At 31.4% G+C, this 24516-nt stretch overlaps 2 protein-coding genes across 5 annotated transcripts; one reads left to right on the plus strand and one right to left on the minus strand.

Moving 5' to 3' along the window:
- Positions 1-11102: 11102 nt before the first annotated feature.
- Positions 11103-15002, minus strand: LOC25499590 (U1 small nuclear ribonucleoprotein A). Of its 4 annotated transcripts, none has more exons than XM_039828325.1 (5): positions 14766-15002; positions 14496-14668; positions 12436-12529; positions 11917-12005; positions 11103-11633 (listed from the first exon to the last, which is right to left on the minus strand). In XM_039828325.1, exons 1-5 carry the CDS (start codon positions 14848-14850, stop codon positions 11349-11351), a joined length of 726 nt encoding a protein of 241 aa, XP_039684259.1. In that variant the 5' UTR covers positions 14851-15002; the 3' UTR covers positions 11103-11348. The 4 variants fall into 4 exon arrangements, with proteins under 4 accessions (XP_039684259.1, XP_039684257.1, XP_039684258.1 ...); XM_039828323.1 differs by having other exon boundaries at positions 11103-11642; XM_039828324.1 differs by having other exon boundaries at positions 11917-12008.
- A 2204-nt stretch (positions 15003-17206) lies between these two features.
- LOC25499593 (indole-3-acetic acid-induced protein ARG2) lies at positions 17207-18079 on the plus strand. Its single transcript, XM_013594905.3, has 2 exons — positions 17207-17437; positions 17586-18079. The coding sequence occupies exons 1-2, from the start codon at positions 17364-17366 to the stop codon at positions 17809-17811; spliced, it is 300 nt and encodes a 99-aa protein (XP_013450359.1). The 5' UTR covers positions 17207-17363; the 3' UTR covers positions 17812-18079.
- Positions 18080-24516: the final 6437 nt, after the last annotated feature.

Genomic DNA, 24516 nt, shown 5'->3' on the forward strand with positions numbered 1-24516 from the left:
AATAATTTTAAAAAATTTTGAAATATATATTTTTTCGTAAATTATAAATTTTGGAAAAATCCTGATTTTTTTAAATTTTTATATATATATTTTTTAAATAAATTTTAAAAAATTAATTATACAGTCAGCATGCCACATAATCGTATATGCACAGTCAGCATGCCACTCAGCTCGCCACGTCAGCAATTATGCACAGACACATGTGTCAGGGGCTAAAATCAAAGAATCTTATGTTACGGGGTTGGAATCTAAACTTTTTTTTTTACAGGGGGAAAACCGGAACTCGCCCAAATTAGAGGGGGGTAAATACATATTAACCCTTTATTATAAGCCATCTTAAAGATAAAAAATGAGTAAATAGTCAATTACCCCTGAAATTGTAAGTTTCGTCAATTAACCTCCTAAAAGTAACAAAATGTCAATTACCCCCCCTGAAATTGCACAACGTTAATCAATTTACCCCCTCCGTCAAATTTTTCTGTTAGTAAACATGACGTTTTGCAAATATCCCCCCCTGAAGTTTTACACTTATGTGCAAAATGTCCCCCGAACTTGAAGATTTATATATTTTTTTCTTATCCTTAACTCAAAGATATTAACGACAAGCAATTAACAGTTAACTTTAATACTTTACATGGCTCTTTCATTCTTAAAGGGGTCTGTTATTTTATTTTGTTTATGTTATGCCATTTGGTTGTTCAATTCTCCATAAATTATGACTTATTTAGATAGAGACACGCCAATTCACAACAAAGTAAGCTAGAGACACTCATTCCTCATGAATAATTAATTCTAACAGTTTCTTAAGATAAGTTTGAATAAAATTATTCTATCTTTAAAATTGAACTAAACATGCATTTTGCTAAAGTAATATGAAGTTATTAATTATGCGTTATTTTTAGATGATATATTCTTATTTTAAGTTTAAATATTAAAGTTAATTTTTAATTGTTTGTCTTTAATATCTTTTGAATCAAGATAAGAAAAAAAACATATAAATTTTTAAGTTTGGGGGGCATTTTGCACATAAGTGCAAAACTTCAGGGGGGTATTTGCAAAACTTCATGTTCACTGACAGAAGAATTTGACGGAGGGGGTAAATTGATTAACGTTGTGCAATTTCAGGGGGGTAATTGACGTTTTGTTAATTTCAAGGGGGTAATTGACGAAACTTACAATTTTAGAGGGAAAATTGACTATTTACTCGAAAAAAAATGTTTTAGTTTTATCATTGATGTTTTTTTTCTTCCTATTGTACCTTTAACTATTTATTGCTTTTTCTCCATTCCATTCTTTTAATCTCCTTTTCTCATAACATTAATAATGGATAATTCTTTAAAAATCACTCATAATTTCTCTTTTCAATACAAAATGAATTACATTTAATGTCAAAACAACTTATAATAAAATATGAAGAAAGTAAACTAGTTTTTTGAACTTGGGAAAGAGACTCGTCGTTAGAGCACTGCTTAGAACATCCCTAACGGTGTTCCTCACTTTTGAACTCTTAATCGATTTTATTAATAACTCTGTATTATTATATTTCAACTACAATTTAGTTATTTTTTATTAAGCTCAAACAAGTGGAAGACATGTTTTAATGTGAAATAATGGTTGTCCATAGTGAGACTGTGTTTATCTTTTATATCTAATCATAACTAACCTTCAATCCTAACTGTCAACCCCTAATTTATTCAACCCTATGAGCTTCGCGGCAAACCTTGCTTCTACACTGTACACAAAAAATTCACAATTACATTCCCCAAATCCTTGATGTATTCAATTCACTAAATATCAATATTTAGTAATACTCTTAAAAATTCCAAAGGCAACTCCTGATCTTTTAAATTCCCTAATCATTTATCAATATCAATATTCATACCTATCTATCTTTCCCGATCAATTTTTTTTTTTGCATATCTCTCGGGAAGCCTTGAAGGTTACACAAGGCCCAAAGAAATGGATGCAGAAGCTTAAAAAGTACTTCTCTTTACCTCAATAGATGATCTATTTGACAATATACACTATTGACTTAACATATTTTGATAATATTTTTCTACTAATTCACAAAAATAAATAATATCATGTAAGATGTTGTTGGATTCGTCTCGATGAATATTTTTAAAATATTAAATTTTCATAATTTTTTTTAGTAGGGAGGGGAGTAATCAACTTTCATTACAATCTTTTCTTTTTCCCGAGCTCTTTGATTCGGTACAATATTCTCTTCCAACCAACTGTTTTCTCCCTTCCATTCTTTTTCCTGTTTTTTTTCCTTTTCTCTCTCCTTCTTCTTAATTTTTTTTCAACAAAATTTTCTCCTTTATCACAATTTATTTCTCAATTTCACTCTCTCTTCTTGAATCCCTTAAAATCTCAATCGATTAAAGGTTAAGCAAGTGAGCTTCATGAGAAAAAAATCGGGTTATTCTACCCTCTTTGTGGAGTCAAAATCCTCTCCATTTCCTCCATTTAGAGAGATAAAAACCCATAAAAAGTAAAAAAATAATTAATGATAGTTGGACGAGTTGATTTTGCTCCATTTATCCCATTCTAAAGCATAGATTTGTGACATGTGGCAAAAACAAATTCAAAGGTAGAGATTATTCTGTACAAAATAATGATTTATTTAATACATAAATAAAAAACCACGCTTTGCTTTCTCTCTCTGACATACGATTCCATCTTCCTCCCATCATCATGGCTGCTTACGCCCTTCTGCTCACCGGAATCGTCACCGGCGCCCCCTTTCCTCTCGTCCCAGCACGAATATTCCCTTCTCCCTCTCCATCGTAATCCAGTTCTGGTTGTGCCTCTCTATCTCTTGCAGACATGTTGCATATCTTGGTTTTTGTTATTATGTATATATATAATTGAGAGATCTACGGTGTGAGGGGAATTAAATTAAACTAGGTTGATTCAGCAATACATGCCTTAAAGCAAAGGCAAACCGAATCGTATCGGAATCTATTTAATTTCTTATTCGTTTTTCTTGATAACAACACTTATCTCCATGGTGGTTGGGATCATCGATGGCATGAAAGGTGAGCGGCGGCATCGACGGCGAGAGGAACATGAGGGGTCACGATGGAGTTCATGTGAGGAAGAAGAATACCATGAATCAGTCTCTAAAGGATTATCAGTGTTAAACTTAACAGGATTGTCAATTTAAAAATCAATTCAATCCTTTGTTGTGATTCTAATTTTAATTAATTAATTTGTTCTTCAATTTTAGAAAGACTCACTGTTTCAATTAATTAATCTCATCAAAATGTTCATGTACTGTGATAGATTTTGCAATGAAATTGGGAAATTGAAAGGGGAATGAAGGAGGTAGAGGAGAAAGGGATCAGGTGACATAGAGTGAAGAAAGCACGTGATGATGTCTTTTAATTGTAGCCTTTAGATTTTTTTTGCCACATGTCACATATCTGTGAATTAAAAAGGAGTAAATGGAGCAATCATAAATGGAGCAAAGATGCACTCTAGTTGGACACACTTAATGACAGGATCCACCACCTTTTTTTTTTGTCTATCTCTCTCCAAATTGCATCTTCCATTTATTTTTATAAATGGAGAGGATCTTAACCCCTCTTTGTGAGTATATTTATGACTTTTCATGGGTATAATTTATATATTTATACATGAGTTATCCTAACAAGTGTCCTTGTTAAAGAAACCAAAAGTACTTGGTTTGTATAGAATTCAGTAATATTTTAACTTTTAAAAAGTCAAATTCATAATTTTTTACAATTTTCTAATGCAATATTTCTATTTGTATCTTCTTAACCATTGCACTAAGAGCACTCATTAGCATCTCCCTTATAATATTTACATCTCAAAAGCAATTTTAGTCCAAACAATAAAAATTGCTAAAATCATATTTTCAATGAAAATTCACTTTTAACTAAAATCAATTCTACATAATCAATTCATTCAAAATAAATTTTCGCCACCACAAAACCAAACACATAATAAATAGCATGTCTAAGTTAAAAGACATCATAACTAAAAACTTTAAGATAATCGAGAATTTCTAAAATTTTAAACTTTAGGTACATTTGACTTATCAACTATCTTTCTTGTAAGGGAAATGTTAACGAGTGCCTCCGGATATTCTTTAAGACCTTTAAATGGTAACTTTGTATGAAAATATATATAATCAATGCATTAAAAATCGAAATATTTTGACTTTTTATAAAATAATTTATTCTTTTAGAATCTTTAAAGAGGGCTCCTGAGGCCTTGTTAACAAGACCATTTTGCTAAAATGATATCTAGAAACTAAGGCTCATGCCGTGATCCGGTTCTAGACTTTATTTTGCATTGGACGGTTGGAGAACAAATCCGGCTACTTTTCAGTTTCCCAATATCAACCCAAACACTGAGATATAAATATAGTAACATATTCCCTCTGTCCTTATATGTAAGCACTTTTTGCCTCTAATAAAATGGTGCTTGACGGAGGGAGTAGAATTTAATAAAGCAATTTAAAGATATTTTTAGTCATGTTTGTTGCGTTAAGCAAGCAAACCTTCTCACAATAGAATACCATACAATACCTACAATTAAGTCATATACATAATCTTACAAACGCAATGTTGTTGTAAACATAACATTATTGTAGAATATGTTTGTCTTTGTATATACACTTATCGTATACCATACAAGTCACTTAGACATGGGTCACCTGAGAAAATTTAGTCATACATAACAAAGGTTTCCTTGTAACAGCAAAGACTATTTGTCGTAACTTGTCAGTAATATGTTGGTTCCCACTTTCTAGCGACTTACCACTTCCCTTCACATATAGAATCAAAGTTCATTTTGATAAACCCTAGGATACCATGTTGGTTACTTCATCAAGGTTAAGCTCCTAAATATGTGGCCATACTTTCTTATATGATTCATAAATCTATAAATTCAATGTATAGTAATGCCACTTACATTTAAAAGCATATAATTAACTCACAATTAAAGTCTTCGTATCATTTCACAAAGGAGTTTTATTTTTAAATACCCAAACAATCAATCTACATCTTGAGAGAAAAAGATATAATATACTAATATATGTGATAGGTTGATAACATGATATGAAATGAGAGATGGAGATAAAATAAGGCGTTGAATGAGTGTTGAAAATTTAAGAATGTTTAAATATAAGTGTTCTTTCAAAAACATCGAGTAAGCAAGACAGATCATCATTCATGTCAAGAGACATCACATTGTGCTAAAAAAAAGGTGTGAAAATTGAAATGACAGTTAAATTGTAACAAATTAGTTTTTGTTTGTTTGTTAAAACATCATATAATATGCGACCAAGTGAGTATGTATGAGATATATGTATATGAGACCGAGGAGTAATTAAAAGTGACAGCAACTGAGAGACAAGGAGAGAAACCCATCTTGGAGAAACAGAGCACATGCAAATGATTCGGTGGCATAAGCATTCTAGACACAACAGAGTTGCACGTGTCCTGCTTCTCCAACAAGGAGTTCTCAGCCTATATAAACCATTACACCTCGAGTTTGATGAAAGTTGAAGTGGAAGTTTAACTTGAACTGGGAAAAATGTGCTCTATACATCGATGCAATTTTATAGAGATATGAGGTAGGAATGAAATTATTTAAGAAACAATGTGTGTAGTTAAAGTTTTGGTCTCAAAAAAAGGAACACTCAGCCAGACCATACGGCATACCATACCTCATCATGCAAGTACTACAATACATGCACAAAAAAATCAAAGTTGCAATGTCTAAGGAACCCAAAACGAATCATATATGTTTGTGCTTTAAGGCAACAATTACAAACTCTTTGTTGATTTGAGGTTCACTTACACTGTAACAAGGAAATAATCACAAGCCATCTTAATGTCTATGTTCGTTTGAATTGAGAATATTTGGGTCCCACGTGCTTACGGGCTAGCTCTAATAATGTACGGTGTTTGATCCCTTTTCAATTGCGTGGAATTGCTGATTTGTACGAGTGCACGTTGATTTTGCGTGTTGAGTGCAAGTTTTTTAGCATGGCATATGCATATATATGTGCACCTATTAGAGGGAAAAGTTCGAACCATTACCTTTTACCTCAAAGTTTTTGGTGGTTGAACAGATACTATAGAGTATGATAGATTACAAGAATTTCAAAGACACTAATAATAGCCGACAGAAAAAAAGTAAACAATGAAATGAAACATTGGTTTTGGATGACATCTCCATCTCTATCTCTATCTCTATATATATGTATTTTAAACTACATTTTGCTTATGTGTCACTTCACTAATATTTTCTTTTTGTAACTAATTTTTTATACTTATGTCATGTGGCTCTCTTTTGTTCTTGATTCTTTACTAGTCATTTCTTACTATCTAATCTTTCATTTCCCATCAATTGGAAAAACTCTCTATTTACTTCACTTCATGGAAGTTACACAATGAATGTATTATAATCCATTTTATTAATAGTGAGGGGTTTCATTTTAAAATTATTCATATTCTTAGTCAATCATCTTACACACACAAGTTTACTATAAAGCTCCTCATTTTCTAAGCTCATATATATGTTGCTTATGTTATCCTTCTCATTTCTTCTTCCATTTCATTTTTTTTTTTATAGTTTTGATTCTCTCTTCAAACTTCGTGAGTGTGTGTTTCTATCTATAATTTTTCGTATTCTCTAATGGATATTTTTTCTTTCATTTAACATACATGTTTTGGAAAAAGGGAGAGTTTTGTTGAAAGGACACTTCATATATGAAATGGTGGTTGTATTTTTTATTGAAATTAAAATATTTTTTCATTATCATTTTTTATTTAACATTGTTATGAGATCAAGAGTTCACTAAACATGTGGAAGGAAACATATTAAAAAAGCATAAACAATTAATATTTTTGTTATTCATTTTTATTCCAAGCCAACATGTGGTTGTTACTATAACTATTAGATATTTTTCCTTCTCAACTAATTGCCATAAGATGGAGGAGGATTTTGATGAAGCTTACAAGAAACTCAAAACTCTCAACATCAAAAATCCTAAAGGGTCGAACAAGAGAAACTAAGAATCTTTATCCATAGGTGTTGGTTTAATTTGATCAAGTATCCGTGTCTTTGTAATAAGAGAAAAATACTCTTATTATATTTTTAATTGAATAGTTTCTTATAAGATCAAGTATCCTAGATAACTAATTGTAGAAGTACACATCTATTCAACATTTGGTTTTGAATCGAATAGCAATTTCCCGTCCTTTTTAATTATATATACATTTACATATATTTAATTTAAAGCATCAGATTTTTTGTTGTAGAAGTTATATAATTAGACATTAAATTGGTTTAAATTAAAAATAGTGAGAGAAATCTTTACAGAGTGCCACATTAGTACAATATTTCCATGAGAACAATGCAAGCTTAGATTATGTGAAGTGAAAAGGTGTTCTAAATCATAGAAAGTGGCATGTAATGAAAACCAGAGAGTGTCTAATTGTTCCCTCACTCTTCACTTCTCTTTGACTCATGTGGTAGTCACAAATTAGTGGTTTTTGACACAATCCTTAACTATTGTTTATTCTCACCCTTTATTATATTTCTATTAATTCAACTATGAAATTCTACAGGCCATTGGTAAGATAGAGAATTGAGAGATATAGAGAATAATGTCCCTAAAATATAATATGATATAGAGAAGGGTAAAGGAAATTATCCAAGTTACACATAATAGTTTGCTTAGGATCCTAAAAAAAAAAAGTAGTTTGCTTACGGAAAACACTAAATAAATTTATATAATATAACATAAAATTTGTTGCAACCAAAATAAATTAAAACCATTAACTACGATCTCTATATTTTTAAATTAGCTTTCTAAAAAAAATTGGTGTCTAACTATCTATCTGCTATATATAAAGTAAACTTGAGTTATTTGTAGGCTTGAACTATACCTATGTGTAAGCTATTATATTTTTTAATAAATAATTGTGTAAGCTATTTGTTTTTAAGATTGAGGAATTATTGAAATTAAAAATGGATAGATTGAATTTCATTGGAATAATCAATCTATGATGGAAAACAAATTGGCCCTTCTTCCTCAGTATATCAAAGAACCTGTTATATATGAGGATTCATCAATCTTTGAGAAGGAAACTCCTTATGGGTATTTAAGGAATAAGAAGTCTAAACTTAAATTCATTAGTAGGTCTCTTTGGAGAAATCCAATCAATGTTCTATTGAGGTAGTGTTGTTCAAAGCTAGGATGGTGAGACAATTTACGTGCACGAAATCAATTTGGAAATATTTCAAGATTGTTTTTTCAACATTTTATTGTCTTTCCCTATCATCCATTGGAGGTATCTAATGGTTGGTTCAATAGATCGAGAGGCTACTGCAGAGATTACAGAGGGAGAGGATCCGTTCACTTTTTTTTCTCACTCTATCTCTTCAATCAAATTGATGACTCTTATGTCTTCCAATCTTTTCTTATATTTTGAACACTCAAGAAGTTTTTTTTTTTTTTTTTTTTATCAGATTTGTTCTTCTATTTTGTACTTTAAATTTTTAACAATGTTAGTGATCTTATTTTTAGAATTTGAACACTTTGTGGAATTATTATTGTAGGCAACAAAATTTTATTTCCTAAAAGGTTAGATATTAAGTACTAATTCTTCAAATTCTCTAATTGGTCAATGATATATATTTCATTCACACGTTATACTTGAGTTCATTCATGTATGAATTTCTCTATTTCGTAGTCAAATCCTTTTCTAGCTTATGTGGCAACTTTACAAAACTATACTGCTTTTCTTTTATAGAGATAAAATTCTACTACTAAGAGCATAATTATCGGTGCAAAAACACTGTGGTATAACTTGGCCAAATGAAAATGTGTCAGAAAGCAACTGATATTTGACATGCAAGCAAATAGCAAAGCTCAAGAGAGTGGTAATGCAGTACCACCCACTTTTAAGTGACAAAAGATTACTTTTGATTATTTTTATCAATTGATAGGTGAGATTATTAATTAGTATAATGTTGGTATTTAAGGTATACTGTTATTGTAAGATAAGCGGGATCCATTTTAGAGTTTTAGAGGAGTGGTATGAATATTTAGAAAATGTAGTTGAGTGGGTTAAATAATTGGGAAGTGTAAAGTAATATAATATATTATGTGGATCCCATTTATACCATCCATTTGGGTGGCATGGATGTGGTTGCTCTGATATGTCATCTCTATAAAACTCCTTATTTTTGTTATCAATTATAAACTTTTATATTTACTTTATAATAATCAAACATCTAACGACACATAAAAAAATGGAGGGAGTAATATTTTTACTAAAAACTATACAATGATATATATGAAAACATTTGATTTTTTATAAATTGAGTTATTTCATTTAAATAAAATCATTTATTTGACTCAAGTTAGAATAAAAATTTTATAATATCAAATTATAATTTAATATCGACAAATTTTTTTTCTTTCTAAAATCTAAAATATGTACAAATAAAGGAGAAAAGGAAGTTATAAACTAAACAAGATAAAAAGATATAATAATTCAATTGATTTCTAACACAAATGGATGACCCATTATCTATATTCAATATTCACTTTATGTGGGAAAAAGTTTAAAAATATTTTGAAAGTCGTATATTTTAAATAAAAAAAGTTCAATAGACCAATAAAATTTGTTTTTTTAGAAAGACCAAAAAAATTTATTATTTCCAATATATTAAAGAAAATATTATAATCAAAACCCGTGCAACGCACGGGTTATATATCTAATATAAATTTAAGACAAACGTAATACTCAACCATTTAAATTGTTTGAGTTTCATCATGCATTTTAATGCATGTACGATTCTCCTGCAATAATGAATAGTATTAGTGACCATCTCCTCTGTTCATAGCGGATGGTGAGGTCTAGTAGTCCACACTCCACAACATGCAAGAACCTATGTCGTGCAACATTGGTTTAAATATTAGATAGATTATTTGTGAGGATTTCTCCATAGATTAACAATTTTAGGGTACATGTTTGAAATGTAACCATGTTATAATGACAAACTTGAGCAAGTAGGCACAAACCCAAATAAAATTTATGTGGCACACACACAAGATTGATAAAATTTAAAAGAGAAATCATATTAAGTGATGTGACTAAATTATTTCTCTTTTAAATTTTATCATTCAAGTGAGTATGTCTAAATACTTTTGATTTGATTTGGGGTTGTGCCCAACCAACTGTTTCTCGACAAACTTAGCATGTCAATACATGTCAGTTTCTGAAACTCAAACATTTTGATTAGGTAAATACTTCACGGCCATCTTAAAACACCATGTAGAGTATTTTTTTAAAGTAATATTTTATATTTGGACACCTTTTTTTGAAACACCTATAAGCATACATTCAACACTTCACACCTTTTCTCTTTATATCACCCGCTTACCACCATACCTCTCTCTCTCAAGGTGTTGGATGGTTTTGCGGGTGGACATAAATCATTTTCTTTTATTAGCGTCGTTTGGAATTGTTATCACTTTAAGATGATGGTCATGCTCTTTTTTCTTTGTCATACGTTTTTACCTTGTTGTACAAGAAATTGAGGTAGTTTCTTGACGAGGTCATTATCAAATCTAAGGACTTGCGTAATAAATATTGGCGTGTGCATCTACGTAGCAAAAGCTTTATTTGGTGACACATTTATTATTCAAAGGCTTATGAATCTTAAGCATGCTCCCCAAAACAGCTAAAGATCTGCAGCAGTGAATGTGTTTTTTCACTACGCCATTGCCACTGAGAAAGGAACAGCAACCCAACAAAAAAACAGTTTCTTGCGTGTACATTAAATTTGGATATTAATAAATCTCTCAATACATTTGCTCCAATCCAAACCTTAAGTTAACGCCAAACCTTCAAAAATCTGATTTTTATTCCATTTTTTTGCCAATGTAACTAAAAATAATCACAAGAGGATAGCAATTCACAAGATAACTTAAAAAGTTGCATACTTAAGCAAAAAAGAGATCATGTATCTAGTTACTCTTCATCCAGTAAAATAACTAGGGAAATCTCCCCCAAACAAGAAAAATGCATGACAAATCCAGAAAATGTAAAATAAATTTGTCATAGATAAACTCAAACCAAATAGTAATTTACCATAATAAAAAAAGAAAGCAATTTTCCAAATACAGATTTTTATAAGAATGTTAAAGTTAGTGCACTAACTACAATCATACAAGAACCAAGGCTGCTACGGGTAAACAGCAATTAAGAAAATAAACTATGGATTAACAACTCTATGCGAAGATATATGATTCCTGCCTTTCTTGCACCATAAGTTGAAGAAATCATTGTCTATTTCTTTGCATAAGTTATCAACATAGGGTTTTGTGGGGCTATCTTGAAACCTTGCAGCGCCTGCATAGCCACCGTGGATTGCATCTCATCTCCATATTCCACAAAGGCAATTCCTGGCTTTGCTTCAACCATTCTAACTTCCTTGAATCCAGGATATTGAAGAAACAACATTTGAAGCATCATGGGAGTGGTCTCGTTAGGAAGATTCTGAATAAAGAGAATATTATTTGGTGGTGCAGGAGCCTCAGGTAGCAAGGACTTCGCACCGCCTGGATAAGGTATCTGGGATAACTCCATTATTAGAAAAAGTGTGTAACAAATGCAGAATAAAATTGTTTGTGCTTCTATGTATTATAGAATAATTTGCTTTGAAACAGATAGTGTCATCTCATCTTCATTATTTTGATTCCGGCTTTGATCATAAAACTTAACAGTTCGAGAAAAATTACCATAAAACAGTTAAAATTATGAAGATGCTAGATTCAATGAGACAAAGGTCCAGCACATTAAGATGCCTATAAAATGACCATTGACAAAAATAAACTACAACAGCAGAGAAACTTACAGCAGGAGTTGCACCGTAAGCACCAGCATAAGCAGGATTTAGGCCAGTTCCAGCTAAATTAGCATCGTTTTGGTCCTTCCTTTTTTTGCCCGCTGAAAAATGTAATTGGATATGTAATTTGACTATGTATATTTATTTATACAGTACATAATACAGATATTCATTAAAAGAGTTGCATCCATACTAGACACGAAAAGTCAAAAGTATAGCGAAAGTCTGTTCTTTGCTGATGAAGGAAAGCAAAAAAAAATATCATTTATTGGATCTTTTCCTTCTTCATTATTAATGCAAAGCCCCTTGGCGACCAAACCAAACAAAAACCCCCACCAACACCAAAAAAGATAAAACCTATGAAATATATTGATTGGCCTTTTGTAGCCATTATTGGGCACTCGGTGAGTTGGACCCTCATTTTGAAGAGAAAACATGCTTAGTTTAGTTTGTTTATTTCCAAGATGAGCTTACACTTAACAGTACAATATCCTTTAAAAAAAAAATAGAGAGCTCAAAGAGTTATACCTTTGTCATCGTGCCTCTTTCGTTTTTCCCGAGGAACAAAAGTACCGTCTGCTTTTGCTATGACATCAGATTTAGTCCTGGCATACTGTATTCTCTGCATAGATTGCAAAATTGAATTCAATTTCTTGCCTGAGAATAGTTTTATGGAAATGATATAAACTAACAAACTATTACATATCCGATGGGGCCAAACAGGCCAAACAATAAGTTGTCTATATCCCACATTGAGTAGTATAGAATGCTCAGTGGTGTACTTGCGTGACCTGGTGCTTCCCCTTTGATAGATAGCTTTTAAGGGAGGGTTTCCCAAGTGCTTAGATACTGATTAATTGGTATCAGAACTGGTCGTCAGTTGCTCGTAAAGAGCTACCGACAGAGGAGCTGAGCGGAAAGGCCGCATAAAGCGCTGTAGTATGCCAACCCGTCAGGTTGTCATCTCTCTCAGGGGTGGTGCTACAATAGATTAGAGATTTGTTATGGGGTGCCCACGTCCCACATCAAGTAGTATGGGATGTTTGGTGGTGTAACTAAGTTGTTTGGTTCTTCCCCCTTGAATCTTGATTGCTAGCTAAGGGAAGGTTCCCTAAGTACTTGATACTTGTCTAATTGTAATAAAATTAATTTTTCATGATAAATTCTACTTTTAACTGATTTAGCTGTAGACCAAAAAAATCTATTTAGCATGGGGAAAATGGATAGATATTAAATAAAAAATTCATTAAAATTTTGCTGAAGATTTGAAAAATATAAAACAGGTCTAGCCAGCACGAAAAATAACACATATCACAGGCTAGCATATGACCAATTAAAATAAAGCTCCAGCAGCACAAATCAAGCAACGGTTATTGGAGCACGCACTGATAGAAAGCATTTTTTATAGCTTCAAAACACTCAGATAGAACTAACTGCAAATCTCACCATGTCACACCATCCATTAAGATAGACCATAAATCACATAATTTTATTTTTCTGTGCTAAATAAATCTACAATATAATTTCATCCACAGAATTGTGACAAAGCTAGCTCAATAGAACCAATTAGTAGTTGTTCACAACAAAAGTGGACTGTGACTTCATGCAAATTTTACTTCCAATGTCAGAAATATAAATCTTTGAATCACGACTTTGGGGAGGACCAACCCCCCCCCCCCCACAAGCATTTTTTATAGCTTCAAAACGCTCAGATAGAACTAACTGCAAATACCATACATCGCATAATTTTATTTTTGTGTGCTAAATAAATATGACCACTGGAACTAAATCAGTCCTTGGCATCAGTTTTGCTATTTCCTAGCGTCCTACACTATGTCTAAAATCCATTATCCTTCCAAGAAAAACATCTTCCTATTCTGTTCAATGAGGGTAGGGGAGGGACTTGAAGCATGTCTACAACAACAACAAAAAGCAAACTTTATCCCGTTGGCTACATGGATCAAATTACGTCATAATGTTCTATCATAAAACATATTTTGATAACTCGTTAATCTCTAAATCTTTCTTAATAGTTTCTCTTATAATTTTTCTAGGTCATCCTCCACCTCTAGTGATCTGATAAATAGTTTCTCACATCTAATAAAGATGATTTATTCCATAAATAGCATAGAACACAATAGTCACAATTGCCACAGTGCCACTCATCACAAGACAATATCAATTGACATGTTTAAACAGTTCTCTTCTTCCTTCCGCATTTTCATTTAGAAAGATCAACATAATATCTATAGAAGAGACACGACTGGATACTAAATAAGCATTACACATTTACACCGAAACATTCTTTTTTGTTTTCACAAATCCAATGGCATGTTAACTATTCTAAATCTCCAAACAAATTTCAGCTAGAGAAACCTATGTCATGTTGAAGATTGTTATATATTCCATTCCATTCCATGTTTAATAATAACTAGCATTGTCATAAATTAGAATGAAATTACACCCTAAAAATTCTAACTAAAAAACTAATCCTAATAAAAAAGAAAACACCTTAAATTAAATTAAAAATACGAAGTAAAACACAATTTCAAATTTGAAAAGTGAAATTGAAGAGCATATGATAGTACCATGGGCTTATCATAGAAGGGGAAACCTTGCATTTTCCTAAGAGCATTAGAAGCAGAAGTAACATCCTCAAAAATCACCCAAGCTTGACCCTTATGTTTCAGAGTCTTGAAAGCCAAAACCTCAAGTATCTTCCCAAATTGGCTGAAAACAGCGTGCAAAGATTTCTTCAACTCTGCATCAAAATTGAAGTATATAAATAAAAAGAGTATATAAGTGTATCTATATTGAAAAATTGATGTTATGAAAAGAAAAGAAAAAAAAGAACGAACCGTCGATTTTGATTTTTTCGTTGAGGTTGTTGATGTAGATGGTCATGTTTTGAGGGGGTTCGGGGTTAGCGTTAACTTCAGCCATGTTTTAGTTGAGATTTCGAAAATGAAAGAGAGAGTGAGGTTCTTCACGACGGGGGTAAGGTAAACCCTATAAGCCACTGCCGGAGAAGCTGACCTGTGTGCGACGAGTGTTTTTTTGTTTGAACTATTTTGGGCTTTAGGCCATCTTGTCATGTGGGTCTATTAATATCAACCCCAATTCAATATAAGCTCGAAGTACAATTTGAGAAAATTGTTCTTTAGACACCTAGCAATTACTCACAACCATCTTACAAATCCAAAAATGCTCTCCACGCTAGTTAACTACCATTCTATCTTGAACGGTCAAAAATTACTGTTCCGGTGTTGCCATATACATAATGTATTTTGCTTGGTTTTTCAGTTTTTTTGGGTATAATTCCATCGGAACAAGAGTTAAATGTCATTCATGAGCGAACCGTAAGTTAACTACCGTTCAATTTCTATTTTAAAGTGCTTATGAACGATTGATAGGGGCCTAAAGAGTAATATTCACATGTTTATACAAATTTTTACTAGTAATATAAAGGCAGCATAATAACATTATGAAAACCTATGAATATTTTTTAAAAAATCAACACTAATATACTATTTTTATAAAATATTGTTTATTTTGTATGTGAAAAATACTTAAAACGTTTGTGCCATGTCCATCTTAGATTTTATGTGTTTGTATCGGAAAGATTTGCTTTTTATGTCCCATTAATTTGTATTTGGTACATAAAGTCGATACCGTTCATGTTCGTCTTGTGCATGAATTTGGTTATTAATAAATTTCGCCGTTTAAAAAGAAAGTTGATACAATAAAAATTTTAAGGCTAAAATATGGTTTTAGTCCCTGCAAATATGCCCCATTTTGGTTTTAGTCCCTGTAAAAATAAAATTTTGTTTTTGGTCCCTGCAAAATTTTTTGAAATATTTTACAGGGACCAAAAACTACAAAATTGGTTCAGTTATAACGTGCCACGTATGCAAATCATCACAAAAGTGGGGTCAGAGACTATTTTCTAAAACAATTTTTTGCAGTGACCAAAAACAATTTTTTTTTTATAGGGACTAAAACCAAAACGAGACATATTTGCAAGGACTAAAACCATATTTTAGCCAAATTTTAAAAACTCGTGAGTATTTTCCAAATACCAACATTAATGTGGTAGTTTTTTTGTAAAATATTAGCATTTACACTTTTCTCGTTGTGGATTTTAAGTGTATATATATATATATATATATATATATATATATATATGTGTGTGTGTGTGTGTGTGTGTGTGAGAGTAAGAATTTTTAAAAAATAAACGAAAATGTGAGTGATGATGTATTAACAAATCTTGAAGCAGGTCAAGTATAATCTGCGTATAGTAAAATCAAGGACTATTATAGTTTTTGTCCACTTATTTTCACTTATTAACAAAATTAGTTACTCCATTTTAAAACAACGTAGTTTGATCCCTCTATCAGATATACGATCTAATGATGTAGAGTGATCAACTATAAAAAAATTATAAGAAAACTTAAAAAAATTCACTATTTATTAAGTACAAAAATTTAAGGAAAGCACCAAACTATAATTTTAAAATGAAAGGACCAATTTCCTAAACCAAGATTGTTCAAATTTAAGAATTTTCTACCATGTAATGTTAAATGGGTTATTTCAGACGGTTTATTAAAAGAAATAAAAGAAAATAAGTATCCATAGCTAACTAAACTACATGCACCAAACAATTTTCCAAAGATATTTCTCTCGAATGGAATGAAATGAGTTGGAAGGTTCTCCTCCAAATGCCTAATCGACCAATTATAGTTGTCCACATCTAATATCTATACAGTTGTTGTAACAATGATGAACAAGTTTCGTGGAAGTATCTTAGACTAGAGAGAGCCAAGTCAAAAAGCAAGTCCAGATTCAGCTCACTCACTTGTTAATTGTGTTATTCATTTCATCCACCGCAATTAATTGACTCCACCATGACTTGTGATTCACGACCTGGTCTCCCTCCCACAAAGCCACCCCACGCTCCCAGGTCCCACCTTTCACATATACTTTTCCACCGTTCCTTCGATTGTCTTTTTCGCCGCCCTTCCTTCCACTTTATATATTTGGAAACTTCTTTTCCTCAAAATACTCTTTCTTCCTAAGAAATAAACATTAAAACCAAAATTCCAGAATATTCAATAAATTAATAGAATAAAATTATTTAAAATCAGATTTGATTTTTTGTTTGAATTTCTACTACCACGTGGCAACAAAACATAGGTTACATATTAATGATGATTTAGTTATAATCGTGCACCTAAATTATCTCCGTAATTATGCGTGACGCGTCCTCAATTTTCTCAACCTTATATAATGCCCCCTACTCACCTATTCTTCACACAACAAAACTCTTTTCTTTTCTTAGCTAAGGTGGCACATAGTCCATAACAATAGCTTAGCTTAAACTGTGGAAAGCTTATTCTGTTCATAACTGCTTATATTTTGTTTTTCAAATCAAACAAATAAGCTTTCCGTAGTTCAATATGGCTCGTTCTTTCGCTAACGCTAAGGTTTTATCTGCTGTTGTCCTTGAAGGATTCTCCAACACTCTCACAAGGTACGGTGTTTCTTCATGTTATGTTTTTTAACGTTCTTATGTTTCTTAACCTCAGGGTTCAAACACCTATTTCTTAACTTTAAATTTTAATGTTTTGAATGATATTGTTTTAATATATGGTTTTTTTTTTTTTTAATCAATTAAACAGGCGTGGTTACGCGGCGGCAACAGAAAGTGCAACAAGGGTAGTAGGAGGAGTGGTGTCTGTTGGCAACAAGATGGGACCCACAAAGTCTGGGGAAGATGGTTCTTCGACTTATAAGGTTTCATGGGTTCCAGATCCTGTCACTGGTTACTACAAGCCTGAGAATATTAAGGATACTGATGCCGCTGATTTACGTGCTAAGCTTCTCCGCAAAAAATTTAACAACTAATTTCAATCCATTCAAGAAATAGATTTATATTATGTATTTTGGGTTTGTTATTTCAACCGCGGATCTCATGAGCTTTTGGGGTCGATTGTAGATGGCTTATTAAAGCCTTGATTGATTCTGTTAATTGTGAAGATCCTACTCTGTTGGTTTATTCCTCTGTTTATTCACTTTGTTAGTGTTTTTGCGAACCAGAAGAATGATGATTAGTTGCTGATCATAAGTGTTATGGTGTCTTCTAGTCTAATTCAATGGAATTTATTTTAGGTTTTTTCTAGATTACCTTTGAAGTTTGAAGAATGGTGGGTAATTTATTGGTAGGGTCAAGATAGTTCATGGATACCACTTAAAAATGTGTTTATGTGGCTAATGTGTATTGGTTGAGGTAAATTACCTACCATTCTTCCATGGGTATTCTAGTTGTCACCTTTATTTTATGATTAAATATGTTTTTAATCCTTATAAATATACCAATTTTTCGTTTTAATCCCTCTAAAAATTTCCTTCAATTTTTAGTCCTTATAAAATTTTCAATCAGGTCCCTATATTTAAGTTAATTTTTGTATTTTTAAATGAAATTATGCAAAAATGTTAATAATATTGTAAAAAAAAATTCCCAAAAAAAAACTAGAATTTTTTAGCAAAACACAAATTAAATATGAATTTTTAACCTTCAAAAATATAAAAATTCATATTAAATTCATGTTTAGTTAAAAAATTCTAAATTTTTTTGAGAGAGATTTTTATAATATTATAAATTTTTCTGAAAAATTTCATTAAAAAATATTAATTTTATATAAGAGTTTATTTAAAAGAGGGGCCAAAAATGAAGATGAAAAAATTTTAAGGAACTAAAAGTTGAAGGAAAATTTTAGAAGGATTAAAATGAAAAGTTGGTATATTTATAAGGACTAAAAACATATTTAACCCTTTATTTTATTTTTAATAATTGGTTTTAGTGTTTGCTCAAAAAAGAAAAGAAAAAGATAATAATAAAAGAATACTCTCTCCTTCAAAATAACAGGTTAAGATCTTATTCATTTGCTAAAAATTAATGGACAATGTCATTAGTCATTGGTGAGACAACAAAAAGTATATAGTGGATTCTTCATTCAAAAAAAAATAAAAAATATAGTAGATTCTAGTATTAAGTGGACACTACTATTAATTACTCCTTCTTTGTGTTTTTTATCTCACCAAAATAACACCGTTTGTGCACGATTAGATTATGGAGAATTGGTTTAGCTACTTAGATATTGTACATGGTAAAAATCAAAATTGCTCATCAAACTACTAAGATACTCGCTTCTAACATACACAATTGGATCACTATTATAAGCAAAATTTTGTATTTTAGATTTATTCGATAAATGATATATGTGACAATACATATAAACATATAAAAAGTCATGGTGAGGTTAACTCAATTAGTAGTGACAATATAAAAATAACAATTAAATCATCAATCGACTATTCATCGCATGTACTATACATATAATTGATACAAAAACAATAATAAAACATAACAAATAAAAAAAGTTAAGTTTCGTGACCGAAAAAAATGTTTAGCATGGAATATTTTTTTGTTTGTTTGAAGGAAGCACAGAAAAATAAATTTAAATAGTATAAAATCATATTAAATGGTAAAAGTTAATAAAACAAAAGAAATTTATACTCTTTAATAAAAAACGATACGACCCCTCTCATCGATAAACTAGTTTAGACATTAACTTTTTTTTTTTGTAGTGATTGGAATTTGAACCTCGGACCTTGCATATTTTATGCATTGTCCCAACCAACTGAGCTAAGCTCACAAAGACAGTTTAGACATTAACTAATTATTCTAAACATAATTAGAATTTAATTAAATATTCAGTGGAAAGGATCAAGGTATATGTTGTTATTTATGCTGAATATAAAAAACAATTTTAAAAAATAAAAAGTAAAAAATTGATAATTTGAATAAAAAGTTAATGTAAATGATGAAAGTAATATATATATGTATATATATATATATATTGTTTTCTTTTTTAGAGAGTAATATATATACCTTTTGTTTAGATAGTAAATTCAGTCCCCGTGAGTGTAACGTCCACTTTCGTTTAATTATTTATTTAATCGAGTTTAAGCGATTATATTATATTTTTATAATATATGTGTGAGTTTTGTTGATTAAGATGATTCAAGTTGATTTGGATAATTTGATGTGTTTTGATAAGATTATGAGACTTATTTTATTGTTAAATAAAATAAGATTTGATAAGAAAATAGAAATTTGAAAAATATTTAGTTGAGGGCTGTTTTGATATTTTATGTAGTTTTGGGGGAGAAAGTGAGATAAGATAAGTAATTAGGAAGAGATATAAATAGGGAAGACCTAATTGTTAGAAAAACTATTGTACGTGAAAACTTTTGGAAAAGGGAGAAAAAGCTTAGAAGGGAGAAGATCAAAGAGAGAGCTGCGATTTCTTCATAACCAAGTAAGGGTGAGATTAATAACTCAGTAATGTTAATTAATTGTAATTCTGATGATTAGTTAGCAAGCTTTAGGATTGAATTGGAGAAAATGAAAACTAGGTCAAATCCCTAGAATTGATGATCAAACGGTAAGAATTGGTTAAATTGATATAGAAAGTGCTCCTAGACCATAGATAATGTTTAGGACGAATTTTGGAATCAATATTAGGCTTAGAACCATGTGAATCGCTGAGTTTTTGTGAAAATAGCAGGTCTGGCCGTAGCGACAGTCATCGCTTGCCACGGCGAGCTATGAGTCTCGCCTCGCGAGTGATGAACATTCATCGCTCGCCTCGCGACCCCTTTTCCCTCGCCTCGCGAGTTGCACAATGCAGCTCGCCACAGCGAGCAACCTTACTCGCCATAGCGAGCTAGGGCAGAGAGCATGTAAGATTTTGGAATTTCGACTTTTTAGTTGAACCTTGAGTGCCTTTGAGTGCCTGAACATACCTAGTAATGATTAGGAATGAATGTAGGACAAGATTGAACCTAGAACAACATTAGTTGGGAAGTTGGCTTGTACTCGCCTCGCGAGCACTTCCAGATTGGAGTGCTTTGAGTGTTTGTGTGATCTGTGTCGCACGTTTTGATCAAGAGTGAACCCCTAATTGGTAATGAAACCTAATGATGACGTTTAATGCAATCTGTAAGGCCGTTTAAGATATGTTGTTATTAATTGAGTGTGAGTTAATGTATTATGCATTATGTAAGATATGAATGAATAATTATGATGCTAATGAATTGCAATTGATATATTGATATCATCCGTTATTGTGACTTGACTATGCTGCTGCTGTTATTGAACTAAGTGCATAATGTCTATATATGATGAATAAGATGACGTTTAGCTCCAAATTATTGGATGCATATTGATATGATGATTACGATGTTTTGTTGATAGAGTCCATGCATTAGCATTCATTGAGCTTAGTCCTCACCACGATAGGAGCTTTGTCCTCCGCACGATTATTAGGAGCTTTGTCCTCCACACGTTTAAAGTATATTAATACTTATGATGACGATTGGTACCACATGCATATAAGGAGTCTAAGAGCATTGTCGCATTGTCGTGTCCAAGATGCTATGTTGTTGATGATGATTGAATATGTGATTATGTGATAATTGTTTATCAAATATGCAAAGTTGTTTAAGATTGATATGATGTTAATTATGATTCAAATTACTTTGATTAATATTATTTTGTTATGAAATCTCACCCCTTCTGCTTGAAAATGTTGCCCTTCGTATGGGTAACTTGCAGGTGATCGTGCTTAGTGTGCAGTTGCCGTCGTGAGTGGCCTTGCCTTCACTGTGTCGTCTAGGTCGCTCTCATACGTAACGGGATGGGGCTATATGTTATGCATGCTTCGTTCTATTACGTGAAATATATGCTATTTGTGATATTGAACTAACTCTTTGAGATTATATTGATGGGGCCTGTGTGCCAAAGCGTTTTATGGATTATGAAATAATTTCCGCTGCAATGTTTAAGATATTTGGTTAAATTGTTATTTAACTGTTTTGGATTATGTTAAATGTGATATCCCGTTTGTTTATGCTGTTTACTCTGATAAATGTTTTAGAAATTTTTATGTTGGGAAAACGGGGTGTTACAGTGAGCATAACTCAGTTAGCAGGGACATGCATTATTATATGCAAGGGTCGGGGTTCGAACCCGAACACCCCACTTATTCACCTTGAAAAAGGTGAATTCTAACCACTAGGTTACTTGACAAAAAAAATGGTAAATTCAAGTCCTCGTGAGCTTAGCGCAGTTTGTAAGGACAACGTATAATATATGCAAGGTATGAGGTTCAAACCTCGGCCACCACTGAAGAAAATAATAGTAAATTCAAGGAGAGAGCTCAATTAAGTCTCTCACCAATAGAGTAGAAAAAATATACCGTTAAATTTAATTAATGATCGAGATTCATTAAAATCAAAAGTAAAAACATTTACATATCATCACACACAAATTTTCTTTTATCATCGTCACCAAGAACAAGAACACACAAGTGTAAATTATGCATCAGAAACATCATGATCACCAATAGGGTTGGGAATAGGCCATGCCGATCTACAAGGGTCTACGACCTGACCTGTTTTGGCCTGGCCTGTCCTGTTTAGTAGACAAGCCTAGGCTTAGGCTTTTTAGAAAGCATGTTTAGTTAAATAGGCCAGGCCAAGGCTTCGAGAAAAGCCTGTTAAGCCTAATAGGCCGACCTATTAATACCTAATTATTAATTAATGTTTTTTTTATATCAAAATAATTGCATACATTAAAAATATAAACATTTTTTCTCTATCTATGAGACCCTTAATAGGCTTTGTTGTTATATGCTTTTAAGTATGTTTTAAGGCTTGTTTAGTCTATTTAGTAGGTCAAATGACTATTTGATGACCTTAATGAAAAGTAGGCCTGGAAGTAGGCTTTCAGGGCAGTCCAGACTTTTAAATAGATCAGGTCAAACCAAGAAAAACGGTCTATGATAGGCCATAGACTAGGCTTAGGCCTGTAATTTTTTTTGTATACCAAGGTCAGGCCTATCAAAATCTGGCCTGGCCTATTCGCACCCCTAATCACCAATTTGGCTAACATTCATCATCATCATCTATAGGAGTTGGAAGATTTTTAGATCCAAACTTCACAAAATTTCAAACTTTACAAAAATAAAATTTGAAAGAAAATATTTTTATCCATAGATGTAACCGTAACCGTCATCCAATATTAGTATGTTCTTGTACGTTCACCAAGTGTTTCCCCGATGAAAATTCTTCGAAACAAACGGGACTTATAAATTTTATTTTCAATAACATGAGAACAAAAACCTTGATCATCATTAATAGGTATAGATAATAGATATTTTGCACTGCACTTTCATATTATAACAAAATATATTTATCCTTTCAATGAAACTAACAATATAACAAATATATATAATATCTTTAAAAAAATATAATATAAATTCTTATATTTTTTAATGACACCAACAAAGTAACATTTTTGTCTTCGTAAGCTTAGTTCAGTTGGCATGGACAATGTATAATATATACAAGGTCCGGGGTTCGAACCCTGCCCATCACAAAAAAAACGCTTAAGGGTATAACTGGATAAAAAAAAATCAGCTGAAAAGAGTTTTTTTATTTTTTTATGTATAGCACTAATTCTTAAATGTCTCATGTTCCGAAGGATGAATAACCATTATATGGGAATCTAATTTAATTCTTTTTGTGAATTGTTCTCTCTTTTTGTGAATTACCGAAGTATGTTTTTGTGAATTGTTCTCTCTTTTTGTGAATTACCGAAGTATGTTTTTGTGAATTGTTCTCTCAAGTACAAGTTTGTGTATGAGAATGTGTAAATGATCTTACCTTAATTTTTAATGAATCTAAAACATTGATTAAATCTAACGGTTTATTTTTTCTGCGCCCCCATCGAAGATGAATTTAACGGAGCCCTCACCTTTGAATTCATCCTAAATTTTTGCAAAATTAAAAAAATAGTTTTGAAAAAGAATTTAATCATTTTTGAAAAAAATAATATAATTATTTTACACATGCATCTAATAACATGTGTTGTCACGCTAATTAATGAATATAAAAACACATGAGTTGTTGTATTCATTAATTAATGTGACATCATATTATTGAATGCATGTATCTAATAAATAACCGTAGACGCTTGGTGTATAATTTTTTGGTAGTGAAAAAAAAAAAAAGCTTATATGGTGCAGTCAGGAAACTAACTTTTTTGGAAAGGTTAATTATGATCTTAATGTTTCATTCATTTTTAAATTGTTGATTACTGATTAATGGTCAATATTAATTCATCTAGTAATGCTTGCAACATCTTGGACTTACAGATAATATTTTATCGTTGGCATCTTTAACATGCAAACAAAGTTGATGATATTATGTGATAGTTGTCGCATCATTTTTCGGAGATCAATGTATTTGATTAGCTTTTGACTCACTAATTATTTCACGACTGAACATTTAATTTTTAAGAAAAAGGGGAAAAAGTTCAAAACCTCATATTGAGAGATTTAGGGTTTGGGGGTTGGTTATATTTAGGGAAGGTATTAGCACCCTAAATATTCGTAGTAGTCTACGAGAACCACCTCTTGATTTTATTTATTTTTCGTGCTTTAATTTGCTTGCTTTTGAAAAAGAAGTTAATGTGATGATTAA

This window comes from Medicago truncatula, chromosome 7, assembly GCF_003473485.1.
Source record: "Medicago truncatula cultivar Jemalong A17 chromosome 7, MtrunA17r5.0-ANR, whole genome shotgun sequence".
Taxonomy (NCBI): Eukaryota; Viridiplantae; Streptophyta; class Magnoliopsida; order Fabales; family Fabaceae; genus Medicago; species Medicago truncatula.

What these genes read in the sequence shown, in the direction of transcription:
- LOC25499590 (XM_039828322.1), bottom strand. Translation starts at nt 14,850, where the DNA reads ATGGCTGAAGTTAACGCTAACCCCGAACCCCCTCAAAACATGACCATC. An exon ending in CGAAAAAATCAAAATCGACG is followed by an intron (nt 14,669 to 14,765) that starts GTTCGTTCTTTT and finishes ATTTTGATGCAG; the next exon opens with AGTTGAAGAAATCTTTGCAC. An exon ending in CTTACGGTGCAACTCCTGCT is followed by an intron (nt 11,643 to 11,916) that starts GTAAGTTTCTCT and finishes CTAATAATGGAG; the next exon opens with TTATCCCAGATACCTTATCC.
- LOC25499593 (XM_013594905.3), top strand. Translation starts at nt 17,364, where the DNA reads ATGGCTCGTTCTTTCGCTAACGCTAAGGTTTTATCTGCTGTTGTCCTT. An exon ending in TTCTCCAACACTCTCACAAG is followed by an intron (nt 17,438 to 17,585) that starts GTACGGTGTTTC and finishes TCAATTAAACAG; the next exon opens with GCGTGGTTACGCGGCGGCAA.